The sequence below is a fragment of the Anarrhichthys ocellatus genome, unplaced genomic scaffold, assembly GCF_004355925.1.
Source record: "Anarrhichthys ocellatus isolate YVR2014 unplaced genomic scaffold, GSC_Weel_1.0 scaffold28, whole genome shotgun sequence".
In the NCBI taxonomy this organism is placed as follows: Eukaryota; Metazoa; Chordata; class Actinopteri; order Perciformes; family Anarhichadidae; genus Anarrhichthys; species Anarrhichthys ocellatus.
This window is the reverse complement of record NW_022280058.1, coordinates 4,669,483-4,686,216: the sequence shown is the minus strand read 5'-3', so window position 1 is coordinate 4,686,216 and position 16,734 is coordinate 4,669,483. Positions and strand designations below refer to the sequence as shown.

Here is a 16,734-nt window from a genome sequence, read left to right as displayed (position 1 = left end):
AAGTGCTTTATAATAAAAACAGAAGGCACATAAAACACAAAAAGAATACTATGAACTAAATGCCAAAAACAAAACACATAAAAACATAGAGTAAAACAAACAAAAATGTCTTAAAACAAATATAAAAATCACATCTTTGAAATGTTTCTGAGATGATGAAAGCAGGACTGACCCATTGATTTACATGTTTGTCTAAAGCTGAGGTTTTGATTGAAAATGTCCCCAAGATTTCTGCCTTGCTGAGTTAATGAATGGGACACATAATCAAGACTGTTTGATACATACACCCAACAGTTCTTATTATTACTGTAGCACAATTCAATTTAACATTTTTTATCGTATATGTGTTTACAGTATAGTGCCACAGTAAAGACGAGAAGGGCCAAAAGTTAAATGCTACTAAATGCAGACCAATAACAATTGAATGAGCGGTGGTGCAGTGACACAGAGCGTTCCGTAGGATGACCTTCATCACCACTCACTCAATCAATACTACACCATCAACACTTATGTGGTAGGGGGTCAGACTAAGCTTGCAAGTTGCATTGCAACACATGCGGAAAAAAAACGCAAATCCGTTCTCACACATGCAGCAGATTCTGAAAAACTGCAGAGAAAATCACAGTCTGTTTGAAGAGTAATGAGTCAGAAACAGAAGGAGAGTAGATGCCGCCACAGAGAGTCACTGGGGCTCCATAATTATTTTTCAACAAACTGTAAAAGAGCCGACGAATAAAAAAAAGAGTCTCCTTCATCTTTGTCAAACTGGAGGTTTTGTTCTGTAATTGCTCTTGAATAAGAAGTCAGCCAACAGCATCTAGACCGCCACAGCCGTCTGGCAAGCATACGCTTACGGGAGGATTGTAGGTAAATAGGTATTTAAATAAATTGTGTGTTCAATTTTGTTTTTGTTTTTCACAAGATAGTAAAGCTTGATGAGAAAATATTAAAGGAATAATTCAACATTTTTGGGAAATACTCTTATTCAGTATCAGAATCAGAATCAGCTTTATTGACCATGTACGCGTACGCATACATGGAATTTGGCTCCGGTTACCACTCCGCTCTCAATGTACATACGCTATTTTACAATAGTAACGAAACATGCGAGTAGTGAGGGTAAATGATGTAATGCTATGCGCAAGACAGGATTTTTTCATTCAAACTATCCGCTGAACTTTCTTTGTAGTCTTGCTTATTGATGTTGTCGTTGGCACACATATTGACTATATAGCCGCCATGGTTTCCACACGTCTTTACTATCACATTTACCCGTTTCCTCTAGCTGCAAAAACAACGGTTGCAAATTCTGATTTGGGAGTGCCGAGCCGCTGTCAATTTGTCTCTAATCTGGGGATTTTGTTTGGGAGCTCCAAAAATGATCGGCAGGTTGAAATATCCGGGCTTAAGTCGTGTATTGTGAACGAGGCGTAATAGACTAATGCGAAGATTGACAACACTCTCATGGTGGTTAGCATGAAGACTGGAAATAGGGAAACAGCTATAGCCTGGCTCTGTCCAAAGGCAAGAAAATACACGTACCAGCGCCTCTAAGCATCTCTGGCTGCTGGCAATGGTTTCATATTTAGCAGAAAGACATGAGATGTGACATGTGATTGTTATGTGACTGTTACCTGGAAAACTGCAAAAGGACTGTGTCAGGATGATCTATATGATCAGGATCCTTGGGGACCCAACAAAACCAAGTCACGAGGAATACCTCAGTGGAGGAAGCACTAACAAGCCTGTCTCTGTTCCCACACGACTTTCATCTGGGGATTGAAAGGGATGCTGCATGCAAACAGCACCATGTGCATGAATCTGTGTGTCAGAGAGGAAGAAACAGTGTGTGTGTGAGCTACAGCAAAGCAGATGGAAAGTGAGAGCTAATGTTGTCAGTGGTTGTGATTGCAGTGTGGTGCCTCGCGCCCTGAGAGCAGGAATGCAGTATAAAGGTTGATGATGATTGTGCCATTGATTTCTTGGCTCCACAACTTTGGTAAAAGCCTTAAACAAATGTCAGCACAGCAAATCAGTCCAAAACTTTACCAAGCGTTCTTAAGTGCACCTACATTTTACAAAATACAGAGAAATAAGATTCTCAGACAAAACAATCATAAGATCCACTTTTTGGGTGAACCTTCAACCATATCACATGATTTTCATTATCACTCTTTATCACTTAAAATGAAAGAAATATTTCCAAGGTCAAGAACGAGATTTCAAGCTCTACTTTTAAGCAAACAGGAACACGAAACCGAGAAAGGCCATGGATGAAATCATTATGGCAAGAAAACAAGCAAAACTCCATCTGTGTTTCAATTGAAAGTTCTCGAAAAAGCTTGTGAGTGAAACTTGATTTGCGATTGTTTGTGAAACTATTATTTCCCAGTTCAAGAAAGACTCTTTGCCAGCAGCAAGCAAACAGGCTTCAGTCAAGAGAAAAAGCTCAGCTGGTGTTCTTCTTGTTCTCCCTCATCTATATCTCTGTCTGCAGAGTTTACAGTCCTCATTACCCCATGACCAGTTATTTCAATTTTGTCTTTTCTCAGTTTTTTTGGCCTTTCTTGTCAGGATCCCTGTCTGACCCATTGTGTGTTAGTGTTAGTGTTTCCCCCCAATCTCATCTCCTCATGTCTGTCTTTCCCTGTTTGTTTTGTTGTGCCATGTGCTTGGTGTTGTTTTCTCGGGCCTGCCTCCAGACACCTCCCATTGCCACCGCCCTGATGGATGCACAGCTGCGGACAATCTGGCTCGTTACCCAGCAGCATATCAACCCTGGTCTTGCAGGCCTGGGTTGTCAGTCTGTATTGTCTTCTGCCTCGGTAGCCTCCACCGCCGTTCTGTAAGTTGAACCCCGTTGTTCCTTCCTGAACTAATCTCTCTCCTCTCTGCTACGGGTGTAGAGTAGTGGTCGATCTGCCTACCCTCCGGTGTTGAGCCACGGGACATCACACCGTCGATCTGCCTACCCTCCGGTGTCGAGCCACGGGACTCACACCGTCAATCCGCCTGCCCTCCGGTGTCGGACCACGGACTACACACCTTCACACACCTTCAAAATAAAATCCGTTACATCGGACTCTGTCTCCTGTGGTCTTGCGTTTGGGTCCTATCCGTGAAATCCCGTGACATTTCTTCTGCAAATTACAGTATTATCAAACAATGTAATTGTTTCACCGTATGTTATATTTCTCTTTTGGGACAGGCACATGTTAATTCACGTTCTTACAGGATTTGTGGAGTTGCTTAGCGACGCAACACCGATTTACTAGTCTACCACTTCCCTCCTTTCAGGCCATCAAGAACAAAAAGTCTGTATGTTTTATTTTTTCATTTTTCTAGGTCTGTGTGTGAAAGAGAGAAAGAGAATGTGTAGAAGAAGAGGACTGTAGAAAACTGTTCACAACACAGAAGAGTAAGTAACATAACATGGAAGTTGTTAATAGATGTGCCAAGGACAGGTTAATATCTGCTACCTCAAAAACAAATAATCAGCCCCTGCAGCTGTGTGTGGGTGTCTGTGTATACAATTGCATGAAAAAATGTGTGTGCTGAATTGCTGACATTTTTGACTATTTGTAAAGGGCTTAACAGGTGGGAAATATACTTGCATAGAATATACCATCGCTTCACAACTTTGTAAATGCTGAAAGAGTTTGCTGTGCCGAATACAGTTCATACAAAACACTGACCAGCAAGTATGGACTACCAATCCAATCCAAAGTAAGCATCACCGTTTGTACAGTTGGATTGTCCACACTACTTGGAGGGAAACCCAGAAGAAGGTGGTGCTAAAGGCCATAACATCAAAATAGATTCTCCTCTGTACAGTGGCCATTTTAAGACATTGCACGCTCAGTTTGTCACGCTCAGCCATATGTTCATCGGCCTATCTGTACGTTGTCCCTGCATTTACTTAGGCTCAACTGCAGGAGCTATGTTATGAGCTGAATAGAAACGAAATACCAAATTCAAACGTTGACATATTGTATTCTGGACTCTTTTGTTCTGCCTCAAGTGTGACTAAAATAAATGAAATAGGTCATTTTTCTCTTTCATTTTAAATAGCTAAATGGTCGCTAGCATTTTACAGTCACACACAAACATGACAAGGAGTAAACTCAAAACAAAATATGTGCAGTGTGCAATTGGAGATCAACTAGTTGAGTCTCAGGCCTTCTTAAAAGCCAAAACACGAGGCTAGGTTAGAGCTGGCGCAAGTTTACGCGCCACCCAGCGTCCCTTATTACCACAATACTATTTCCAACCATGCTGCCCCTGAAAAAATGTCCACACATTATTTTAAGCTAATGCAGAGAGGGAGTCTTTTACTTTAGTAAAAAAAAAAGTAATAACGGAGTGTAAAATTACTCCACTGCAGCGTGACGCTTCTTTCTGGTGCGAGGAGCGAGGGCACTTGAAGCGCATCAAATGACACGCTGCGGCGTGTCAGTGTGTTTTCAGCTCAAGGGAGTATAAGTCTCTTTAAAAAACACAATAAGAAAGGTCAGCCCTAACTCTGCTATGGAAACTAGCGTTTCAAAATCAGGTTATGGCAGGCAGCATAGAGCTCTCTTCGGTGAGCTGTGTTGATACAAGTCATGGGTGTAGACAAGGCAAGTAGTTAGCATGCTGCTCCCCTGACAGCGATACTATTCTGCATCGTTAATATGCGTCTTCCTAAATAAAACAACTTCAACTGACATGGAGCAGTTTATTTTAACTTTATGTAAATCGTGGATTGTATGTACACTGTAATAATAATAATATAACCTCTGTGCTTTCTCCTTTCCTGGACACAAATAGAGCAATGGAAGCCATGCTTTAGTGAGGATTCTTTTTTTTATTGCTGTTGAATTGTTATCTCTTTCCATCTCTTCGGCTTTCTCGAGAGTAACAAAAAATAAAACCCATGGCACATAAGTAAGACACAATACCTTGGTGCAGTGTACCCATTACTGGGCTACGGCAACACGATACAGATTTTACCTCGACCTTAAACAACGAATTCATTTCTCAGTTTGAACTTTGCAAAGACACAGTCAGCCTTCATTACAAAAACATGAAGGCATTTTAATGGAGGATTTGGCCACACTACTACCAGCCCCTGTGGTGTGTGTGTGTGTGTGCTTTGTGTTGTGTGTTTTTATGCATCTCAATGTCCGAAACAACACGTCCTAACTTCTTTGGCTCACACACACACTGAGAGAACAGAACCTGAGTGACCATTTATGTAAATGCAGGTGAACAAAATAATAGGAATGCACCCGAGTGGCATATCCCTGCAGTGCAGCTCAACTCATAGTTTACTCCAAACAGTGTCAACATTATGAGTCAACATTGGCTTCTTGTTATGGTAGTGGGGGGGGATACATGTCACAGTGGATATGCAGCCTGCATGATTGGACAAACACAAGTCCAATAGAAGAGAGTTATTCTTGTTTGTTGAGATGCTTGAAACAGCAATGAGCTGGTGACTCTAGAGATTTACCAAGGTCAGTGGGATCAGACACAAAAACAAATACCGCAACAAAATCAGAATTAACCTTCTCTTAGTGGCTACACTGGTCTTTGAACCTACTTCAACTTTGATATACTTTTGCACATATTTGGTATAGAGGTCTGGAATAAATTAGTTAATTTGACTTTATAATGTGTGGGATTTGGAGCATATATGTTTAGGCTATAACTGTTTCTATTTTTAAATGTTCAATATAATACATAAGTACTTAGGTCAGTTCTCCGGACTGTTTGGAGAGACTGACGTCGCTTTCTCTCTTCTTTTAGCTTTGTCGCACATGCTGACGTGAGACAAAGTACACCTTGACCTTTCAGTGACATCACACAAAACAAAATGTAACAATGTTGTTGTGAAAACAAGCCAAAACTGGCCTCAAAGCTGGCTTGTACAGCAAAGCTTATTACTACAGGTATATCATACATGCATGTTTTAAAAAGAGCATAATAAAAATACTTGTACGCATATATGCTTGCCCTTCTGGTAAACATCGATGTTACCTTATGTTGATATTTGCTATCCTCACGCTTCTGTCAACTTCTCATATCATTGGTAGGCTGCAATATCGCATCCAACCCCACAGTGAGAAGGGACATAAATGAAAGGATCTGCAGATCTAAAGTTCACAGAGATTAAATATGTCGAAAGCTACCAGATGAGGGTATCACGCAACACCACTAGATGAGAGCTTGTGTACAAATGTGCTGTGCACACAGTAGTTTGTCAAAATGTTGGTATTTTGATTTCATATTTCTATCTGATGAAATGTGTGCAACATGGGATGTTATATTAACATAAAGCTCTACAATAAATGCCCCCTAAATATTTCGGTTTAGATGAAAATAGAGAAGCAGCACGCTGTTGTCATTGCACCCTACAAGGACTACAAATATTTGAATATTAAAAGCCAGTACATTCCAACAAATGGATACTGCATTGCATTATTGAGGATGATATTAAATAGCAAGCAAGACAGGATATTATGCTTGACCTCACCTTCTCCGGGGCACATATTTGAAATGGAAGAAAGGGAAAGATTGCATTGCTCTCTGTCACATCGTCCCAGCTGGGTGCTTGAAAGATGGCACACGACAATTTAATCTCAGAGCAAAAAGAGAGGAGAAAAAAAAAGAAACCTGTAAGACATGATTTTATACACCTAGGCTCTTCCCCCCTCTATTCGTCCTCATTATCATCCTCTCATGACTTAGACAAGGACTTGGCATGAGCTGTGGCCCTAGCATGCCTCAGCACCACGTCAGGAAAGATTTATTAAATCTCTCTCCCCCATCTTTGGCTCCTAACACATCTCATGTTCCCATCCCTTCGACCTATATGTGTTATGTTGCAAAGAGAGCTATGGGAAGCACCCAATGAATGATTGGCCCAGACTAATAGATCTTACCTTGTTTAAAATGGACATTAGGTTAACAGCTCTATACTTATGCTTGAGGTTTATTGGAATTGAAATTAGTCATGGCAGGTAATTAAGGCAGCTTGTCAATGTAATATTTCTTCCCCCCCCCCCCCACCACCATTCTCCTCTCAGAGTTGCATTTTGATATCACGGTGCAGCATTGGCCGAGTTAGTTATTTTCATATTCTGCCCGTGATCCCAGATGCCCCGGGGATCTAACAGATTATGCAGAAGAATTGTGCAGAAAAGAAGCATTTTTAGTATTGATGGAGGAAAAATGAAGAGGCCATATCTGCATTTATTTCACCCTACCTGAGTGCCTTTTCTCCTTCTTATGCATGCATATGTGGCGTGTGTGGTTGTGTGTGCTAGTATTACCATATATACTGCATGCAAAGCAACTCTGCGTCTTTGTGATTTGTGTGCATGGTTATCCTTGTGTGTGTGTGTGCTTTCGTGCATTCAAGTTGATGTGAGTGTGAACCCATTCCACCTGCATTGAATGCATTTTATTCAATAATTCCTCTCACACACACACACACACACACACACACACACGCAAAATTGCTTCCAAGAGCCCCTTCAATGTGAAAACTACAGATAAAACAGTTCCCACCAGCCATACACTAAAGTGCCGTGGCCTTAAGTGTCCTTTAGCCTGCCCCAGTGCTTCAGTACATATGTTCCTCTATTCACTGCTGCATGGATAAAATGGAGACACCATAAATTAAGGCGTTCATATGTTTAATAATTACCCTCCTTATTTCATTTTTTCCCAAACTAAATATTCCTCTGCTTTAAATTGAGCAGCTAATGACTACACAATGGCAACCGGGGACATGTGTGAGTGTGTGTGACTGTCACAAGGGAGGGAAGAGGAGTCACTCCGCAGAGTAGTGTAATTAGCAAGACTGCTTTACCTTTGGCGCACACAAAAGTTATTTAATCACTGTCTGGCATTTTTGTGTCATGCCGTTTACAATGTGGAGCTCATTAATTTAGAATTCCCTTGAAGGACTCCCAAACCAAATGCACATTAAATGCTGTTTTTGTGACTTTTGTAACCATGACCACTACATGCCTAACCCCAACCTTTAACCAAACCTCAACCAAAAAACTAATCTTACCATGTGGGGACCAGATCTTTATCCCCAAAAGGGAGGGAAAGTCACCATTATGTGATTGTGTGAAAAGATTAATGTCCCCACAACATGACTAATACAAGAACGCACAAACCCATACACACACATTTTTTCTTCAGTATAACTGTATCAGATAGTGGGTCTTTCAGGTCAGGCACAGATAAAAATCAGTCACGGGGGATACAGTGTAAGGGAGAGGTGGCTTTCTCTGGGTAAGTGCGAGAATCGTGACAGGGCGATAGTGAGGGCTCTGGGGTGGTAAAGTGGTATTATCATGATAGCGGGCTAAACGGTTTCTGGTGGGACAGCAAAGAGAAACTCTATCCAATGGGAATGGATGAATAAGCCATGAAGCCCGGCAGCAGAGGCACTGGTCTGAGATAATGTAGCCTTGCTATGGGTAAACCTCTGATGCACGTACATGTGCACGCCAGCACACTTACACAAGCATACAAATTCATATCAAAATCAAATCTCAAACTGTGCAGTAGAACTGGGTCATGTGCCTCTCCTACTGAGTGTATGAAGTTTTAGCGATAACAAGAAGAGCAAAAGGGGAACTACAGCATGAGACTGAGAGGGCAAGAGGCTGAACGCAAAGCTTTCAGCAAAAAAACTGGAAAGTGTGTCAATAATTTGGCACACACATTCTTAGGCTTTATATTCGTAATGTGCAACTAAATACACTTCTGTATACATTGAATGCGCATTTTCATATTACCTATTGTCCCATTTCGACAACACTATATTCTTTTGTGGTTGGGTGACGGAGGCTCACCTCCCTTTTTGGAGATAATAATCTTTCCTCCCATGTGTATACATAGCATGCATTATTGAGAGACCTCTGCAGTGCTGACATCCTTCCAGCTCCTGTAGCACAACGGCTGTGTTGTTTGTCCCTAGTCCTCATTTTAACCTCGCTAGATTTAGAAATGTGCGTGCCTGCAAAGTAAGCCAAACTCTTCACCGGAGGTAGAAGCAGGTACAACCTTTTTCAGGTTATTCAGTAAAAAAAAAAATAAAAATGTCTACAGGGCTTAGAAAGAAGCAGGATGAAACTTACAAATGTATGTGAATTTATTTCTCGCTTGAGATTGAAATAAAACGCAACAAAATCAAGAACAAATGACATGAAAATCCTTTAAATCCCTTGTTACATTGCTATCATTAGCATTACCACCTAAATACTAACCCTAAAGTAAATGCTACAGATTATGTACTGTATGCATCTTTGTTTGCAACCAGCAGACAATAAAAAAAAAGAACACAATTATGATCGTGATTAGTTATTGCATTGTGAATAAACACTTCTGACTTATTCTGGCTTTGTGATGCATCACTCAGCTACGGTGTGGAAGCACTTCTAAGGTACAGTAGCTCCTTCATTCTGTGTGAATAATGGCCACAAGGGAATCAGGCAAGGACTCCCGAGTCCATATACTGTAACACACAACCAGAGAGAGATTTACTACAAGCTCCGTGCAGTTAACAGGGCAGAGGCAGCATGCTGCAGTATGTGACGGCATATTTGGTGTGGCGGACGGTTAATTGTGATTACAGATACAAATAACAATATAGGTAAGATGATTATCACAACCTCATTAATATAAGTTACTCTCAGCTCCTTGGAGCATTTTAGCATCTTTCAGCTCATTATTTTGTTTTTACTGTCGAACATATCCTCATTCAACAGTATGGTCTCTTTCAAAAAGTAAATCCTTGTTTTTCGTGTGTTTTCCTACAAATGTCCAGCAAAACACATCAATTCCCGCTCCATACATGCATACAGTCTTTTTAAAACAAACTTCACAGGAAACAACTTTTGTTGATGATTTCAGCGTTTACACTCATTCCCATACCGCCCGAGACATTCAAAGAGACTTTAGCTTTTAAATAGAATTTTTGGTTGTGTGAGAATACAGAAAGGTAAGATTTCCTTATCCTCTCTTCAAGGGCTTATGGTGCCTGTGAAAGACAGATTTTCACAAGGACTGAGTCCATGTATCCGACACTCTCACTCAGTGACACTGTCGGGCACCTCAAAAAAAAAAAAGGTGACCCAAATCAAACCGGTCACACATACAGGAAACAAAAACAATCTGTGATTAACATCCTAACCAGTTACACAAGAAAGCAAGCATAAGACCCGAGAGAGGGGCTGAAATGCAGAAAGAATTCATGGGAAAAAGGAAAGAGCTTTGAGGTGGACATCGCTGTAGCAAAGTGAAATTTACTGAAGGGTCAAACTAAAAGCAGAAGTCACATACACACACTGGCACTGGTCAAATACCAATTTCCTCTCTACATATGCCCAGCACCAACGTTAATCTAGAGCGTATGAAGAGAAGTTGGTCAAAGTCATATTGGTTTTGAGATTCACAGAAGGGAATCAATCCCTGCCTCGTGGAGATAAAAGCAGTCCCTTATTCCCTCTGCTGAGCGAAGTCAACTCAAATTAACTGACTTTTTGCAACAACCAACCGGGTGGGGATTAGAACACTGTAGTAAAATGAAGAATCTGTTCCTTAACGGGACGAAATAATTGCAATCCTGTCCATGTCGGTGCTGCAGCATCGGAGCTGCTTGGTCAGCGGAACTAATTTGAACTGTGAATCACAGGCTCGTGCACAGGTCGTACAGCCCAGAGTGAATGCTCATGAAGAGCTGCTCATCTTTGAAATATTTTCTCAGTGGATAAACCAACAAGCAAACAGCATATCAAATCAAAAAAAGTTCCCTCTGTGTGTCTGTATGTGTAATGCATGCATCGCTGTGCAGTGTTAACACATTTGAGCTGCGACAGCACCACACCGGCAGCAGCTCCTCAGGCCATAATAACTTTGTGCGTGTCTGTTTTGTATTTTAAATACGGTACCTGTCATTATTTAGCACAGTACATGTTTTAAACTATCGTGCTTGAATAATCTGTTGTCGTTAAACAGAACTACAAAGTGCTTTTATTTCATGCATTTACTTTACTTAAAAACCGACTGTTCTTCCTTGATTTAATTGAATAATTTAAAGGCCTGAAGACGTCAAATCAACTATTTATTCAGAAGGAAAAAAAGTTATTATTTCTTTTCTTACTGCAGCTCATATAGTCAATCATGCAAGATACAATTATACCCAGAGACATGGGATCACCGACAGGAAATGAAAAGCATAACAAAAGAGAGTAGGAAAAAAAAAAAAACCATTGACAGCATACAGTCTAGTCCTCTTATTTGAGATTTAACATTAGTTTTAATAAATGAGTATGAGTCAAGCATGTAAATGCAGTGTATTCTATGTATGTTCCTCATTCTCTAAAGCAGCACAATTATCCCAAAAAACATTTTCAACTAATGCACGAGTTGCACTTGGCATTTTTTCGACAGTCAATCCTCTCACCAAACACCAGCTTGTAAGATAACTAAACCTACCAGCAACATACCATTTCACGCTTGTCAAGCCTCGGCCGGCCATTTATTTATAGACACAAATCATATGTATTAGCAATAATGTCAAGCGCTTCATAAGAAGGACGCACCATTAATCATGTTCAGGAGCACAGCTTATGTGTTGCTTGTATCAATTCGTCCTCCAAGAGGAAAACGGCTAATCTCCTTTGTGGCAAAATCACTAATTATATCTTCAGTGTTCTGTCTTTAAGGACGCTAGTGCTCTTATGCAAGAAGATAAGACGGGATAGTAAGAGCTCTAAAAAATAAAGCTCTTACTATCCCTTCTTTTTCTGTTGGCTTCCATACTGTAGCTTGATTGACATACAAGCTCATGACCTTTACGCACATGTACATGCAGACCAATCATTAGAAAGAAATTCTTGATTAATTAATCAAATGTTTTTGCCCTCCTTTCAAACAATACACGTGTTCCTATTCATTTCACTACCTCTGAGAAATTACACTTTTTCCCACCCCCATTTACAACAGAAAAACAGATCAGAGTACTGTATTCCCACACGCTAACAGAACACCTCTGATACAAACAACTCTGGCAGCTACTGCAACATTCCTGAAACTGCTGTTGCAACATCTGCAGGCAGGTTTCTTTTCCCCAACTCATCTTAGTTTGATTTCTAAGTTGTTCTGTCAGTTATTGTGTGAAGAAGCGTACTCTTTGGACTCCGAAGTCTGGATTTTATTTAGCCTGGAGGGACACGGAGAGCGACGAACAGAGTACGACAGAAACATGCACTCACCTGAGACTCAAGGTCAGTCGTTCATCTTTAGCCCTCAGCAGATCGCCTACTGAGAATGTGGCACTGCCCAGGAAGCTGCTCTGTAGAACCAAACAAGGGAAGAAAGAAAATAGGCAGTTAACATGGGGCAAAGTATTTCAGCAGCAAGTAAACAGTTAAAAGATGAAACAATAAAAAAAGAAACCGCTGAATAACTCCTTTCTTCTTTTGATGGTATACAGCTAGTTAGAAACAGATAAGTGTGTCAGAATTTACTTTGAGAGACCTGTGATCTAAAAAAGCAAAAACGTGAGATACATATAGAAAATTTGAGATGCGAGACACAGGGACATACAATCTACTCTTCTTCACTGTCTCCTGTTCACCCACTTTCCCCCCCTTTCTCACTGCTCTGACAACACGTGTTTGCTGCAGGCATGATGTGAATAGAGGGTGTCAGCACACAAGAACTGGGTCATGGAGATAGAGGTAGGGGACGAGCCCATCAATAAAGAAGAGAGATGATCTACATTCGTAGAAAACACACACACACACACACACATATACACACACACACAGACAGAAAAGTCCTGCACCTGCAAGTAACATCATTAACATCCTAGCTTATACTGCAGGAGGGGAGGACTAAGACCGTGCCAAGGACACAAGCTGCTGCGAACAAAGCTAAAACACAGAGTTGGTAATTAACAACAGGTACAAAGGTGATTCCACATGTTTCATTATACGGGGAAAAAACGATCTTAATTAAAGTATCCGCAGCCTGTTCACACTCTCCTCTGAGACAGTGAGATGCTACAGTATTACTTACAGCCCTTTTATCCACCAAATTCAGATTTTTAAGCTTTGTAAGCTTTTACAATAGTGCCAGTGATGGCTCTGCAAACAGGTGATTTGTGTCTTTCCCCCGTCTGTTGCTTAAGATAGCTGCCAAAGGCTGCACCTTGCCTCTAGAGTTGAAAACACAATTGTGTCGGCTGTTGAAAGTAATGCAAATGTGTTGAGAGTTGAGGTGTTTCAGGTATTGTAAGGAAACACCGGAAAGCTTCCACACGTTCGATACATTTCTACTCTCCTCACACAAAACAGAGCACACGTTTGATATGCCGGATCAGTATCGGGCCTGCGAGTCCTGACTAATGCTGCAGGTAACAACCATTTTGTCATTATAGGATAATCTGCAGACCATTTCCTCACTTCATTGATCCAAAATTTTGTCTATAAACTATCTGAAAATAACGGAAATCGCCATCATAACCAACATGGTGTCTTAAAATTCTTAATTTTATCAGTCCAAACCCAAAGATATTCAGTTTACTATTATTTATGACCAAAAAAAAGCTACAAAACTTTTTTGAGAGGCTAAAGCCAGAGTTGGCTTTATGAGTATGGTTGGCACATATACTTGAAAAATGAGGACAATTACTCCTATTTCGACTTATTGATTAATCGACTTTCAGCTCAAGCTTCCACATTAAATACAGTTTATTTGTGATCATTATCAAATTCAGTTATTTATTCAGTCACAAAACGCCACCAACTTATTATGCACAATAGTCCCTGACTTCATGTCACCTTTCATAAAAATGACTCTAATGATTCTAATGAGAAGACTGGTATCGGATCTGGATCATTAGCAGATACCCGGAGTTGAAGTATCGGGAGAGAAACAGTTGGATTGATGCATCTCTACAGTGAAACAATGTAAAAAGCATCACAAAAGATATGTAACAGGAACTCAGAGCTGACACTGTGAGACCTGAAAACACAGGAAAGCTCACAGGTCACATGAATGTTGCATTACTTATTATGAAGTCGTCACAGAAGGCTGACTGATTTTTTAAATTTATGAGATATTGTTTCTGGATGAAAATATTATGTATGGCTTTTTTGAGTTAGTCATGCTAACATGCTCTTTTTATTCACATTTCCTCTGTCTTTTCTTCTATTGTTTGGCTTCACTTTCACCTCTAATCTCTTACCACTACAGCGCTCTTTCTCTCCCTTTTTTCGTCTCCTGTATCAGATAAAAAAGGGCATCCTGTCTACTGACCTTTCCTCTCAATCATTTCCTCCCTGAGCATCTTCCTGCTACCCAAATCTCCCATATATGCTTTAAGCCAAACACCGCCCCAGACCTACTCCGCTGCCCTGGCCCACTCACAAGTAGGCAGACACAGCGACTCGCGCATGAGTGCACACAGAAAGAGGAAGAGACCAAAACACGAGGTCAGTCAACAGCGCTATGACGAATAAACATTTTTAAAAAACAATACAAAATATTGAAACACAGTGAGTGGTTTAAAAAGCGGCTCAAATTTACCAAGACGAACACACAGCCCCAAGCATCGTATTCAGTTTCAGGTTTATGCAGCATACTGCCATGTCTACCTTATTGAATTAAACAGAGCTACGATCCCCAGTAGGCATCACTTGTTATGCACAACGTCATATCTCTTAGCAATGACGTATCGTAGCCAATCCCAGTTTGCCCTGATAACCCAGACTGCCAGGCACAAAAGGCCATTACACACAGTGGAGGAACATTATATTCCTATGTAGTCATTACTTGCAAGCCGGTACAGACCGTCTGGTAAATGGTCTTCGAAATCCATTCCTTAGCATCTTTTTATGGCTCCTCAGGATGAAGGCTTAAAAAGTAATGAAGCTCTGGAGACCGTCCTCTTACGCATACTCAAAGTGACTGTACCACAGAAAATGAGAGAAAGATGGGGGCAAGAGGAGGAGTGGAGTGAGAAAAGAAGACAAATGATGCTCTTCCAGGATCATGGAGGATTGATTACGATGGTCTCGCTCTGTTCCCTTCTCACATGCTCTGGCTCTCTCTTCTTTCTATCCATCTTTTTCGCCAGCTCTTGCTCATCCATTTGACTGGTTGTACTGGCCATGCCAGTTGCAGGCTACAAAACAAACTTTTGATGGATGATCTCCTTCACGAACTTTAGTAAAAAAAATAAAGGAGACAGCGAGACATTTTACACAAGCTCAGACATAAATCCACCTACCTAACCAAACACAAAAGTGCTTTCCAGAACACATGCGCACACATGAAAGATCAATCATAGACGAAAAGCGAAAGACACTTAAGAAGGAACGTGCAGAGCTGACATCGTACGTCTACAGGCAATCCCAAGCACTTGTCAGTGGACCTGTGAAGGCCACAGTGTCTGTCCATCACTTGGCAGAGGTAAACGGTCCAACTCAAGCTAGATCTATTGATTTTCTCCATGCCCTGGGTGACAGAGGGACACACACTCACATAGACACATACTAACTCTCTCTCAATCATTCCTTCATTCCCTATTTGTCTCTCACTCTCACAAACTGCAGAGAATACCTGGAGGAGAGGACATCCATTCAAATGTTACGCCAACAAGTGACATTTTGGGACATTAAATGGCAGCGGTGACAGTTTTGGCACTCGCTGAATAATACACATCTGGCAAACATTTATGAATATGAACAGATTTATACCATGGAGGTCAGTGATGTCTACATGAATACACAGCCCCTTCACTACAATTAGGGCTTTACAAATTGGCCTAATTAAGTCATTGGCGATGTCATGAGACGCCATTTATACTTACATGCAAATATGTGCACTCAGGCACAAATTATGGTCGCAGTAAGTAAAAATTTACATGGAGTGAGATCACACACACACACACACACACACACACACACACACACACACACCACATACATAATATAACAACAGACTCACACACACACAGACAAGGAACTCCACTTACGGTTATGTTGCACACAATCCTAGCAGCAGCAATCGAGTAAGACAGTCAGAGAAGAGCTACCGAAATTAGGAGGCCGACAGAAAGAGAGAGAGAGAGAGAGACTGAAATAAAAAAGTGCGAAAGAGGAAAATGGATGTTATGTGTTCGTTCTTCCTCTTAATGAGCTTCAGGATGGTTCTTCCTACATATCTTCCTCCAGTCGTCATTTAGAGTAACTCCATATGTTATATTCACTCTTGAAAGACCAGCAGGCACACTGGCTGATATACACACTGTAAACACGCAAACACAACACTCACACACAGTTAGACCCACACACTGCAGCCTCTGCTGTGACTGCATACAGTGAGCTACTGGCGTTACCACTGTTGCTGCTGTGGCTGGCTTGACAGAAAGTGAGACAGCGAGAGAAAGAGAGAGAGAGATAGAGGGGGAGGAGGAGGAGGAGGAGGAGGAGGGAGCCACAAGAGGGGAGGGAGTTGAGAAATACAAGCAGTCAAGATGAAGAAGGAGGAGGAGGGTGGAACAAAACAGAAGAAGAAGAGACAGACAGAAAGGAAGGAAGACAGACAATTAATGGGTAGAGAACCAAGATAGCAACACAGGAAAGGAAGGGAGATATAGAAGAAGAAGAAGAGAGAGAGAGAGAGAGAGAGAGAGAGAGAGAGAGAGAGAGAGAGAGA

General features: G+C 41.1%; 1 protein-coding gene across 7 annotated transcripts in view; it reads right to left on the bottom strand.

Moving 5' to 3' along the window:
* inpp4b (inositol polyphosphate-4-phosphatase type II B) overlaps positions 1-16,734 on the bottom strand; it is a 126,923-nt gene that overhangs the window by 69,533 nt on the left and 40,656 nt on the right. For 6 of the 7 annotated variants that reach the window (XM_031863145.1, XM_031863143.1, XM_031863144.1 and 3 more), the window contains one exon: positions 12,282-12,361. In XM_031863145.1, the coding sequence (XP_031719005.1) occupies positions 12,282-12,361 (80 nt within the window). Of the gene's footprint in view, positions 1-12,281; positions 12,362-16,051; positions 16,446-16,734 lie in introns of those variants that run through there. The other variant, XM_031863150.1, reaches the window with a different exon arrangement.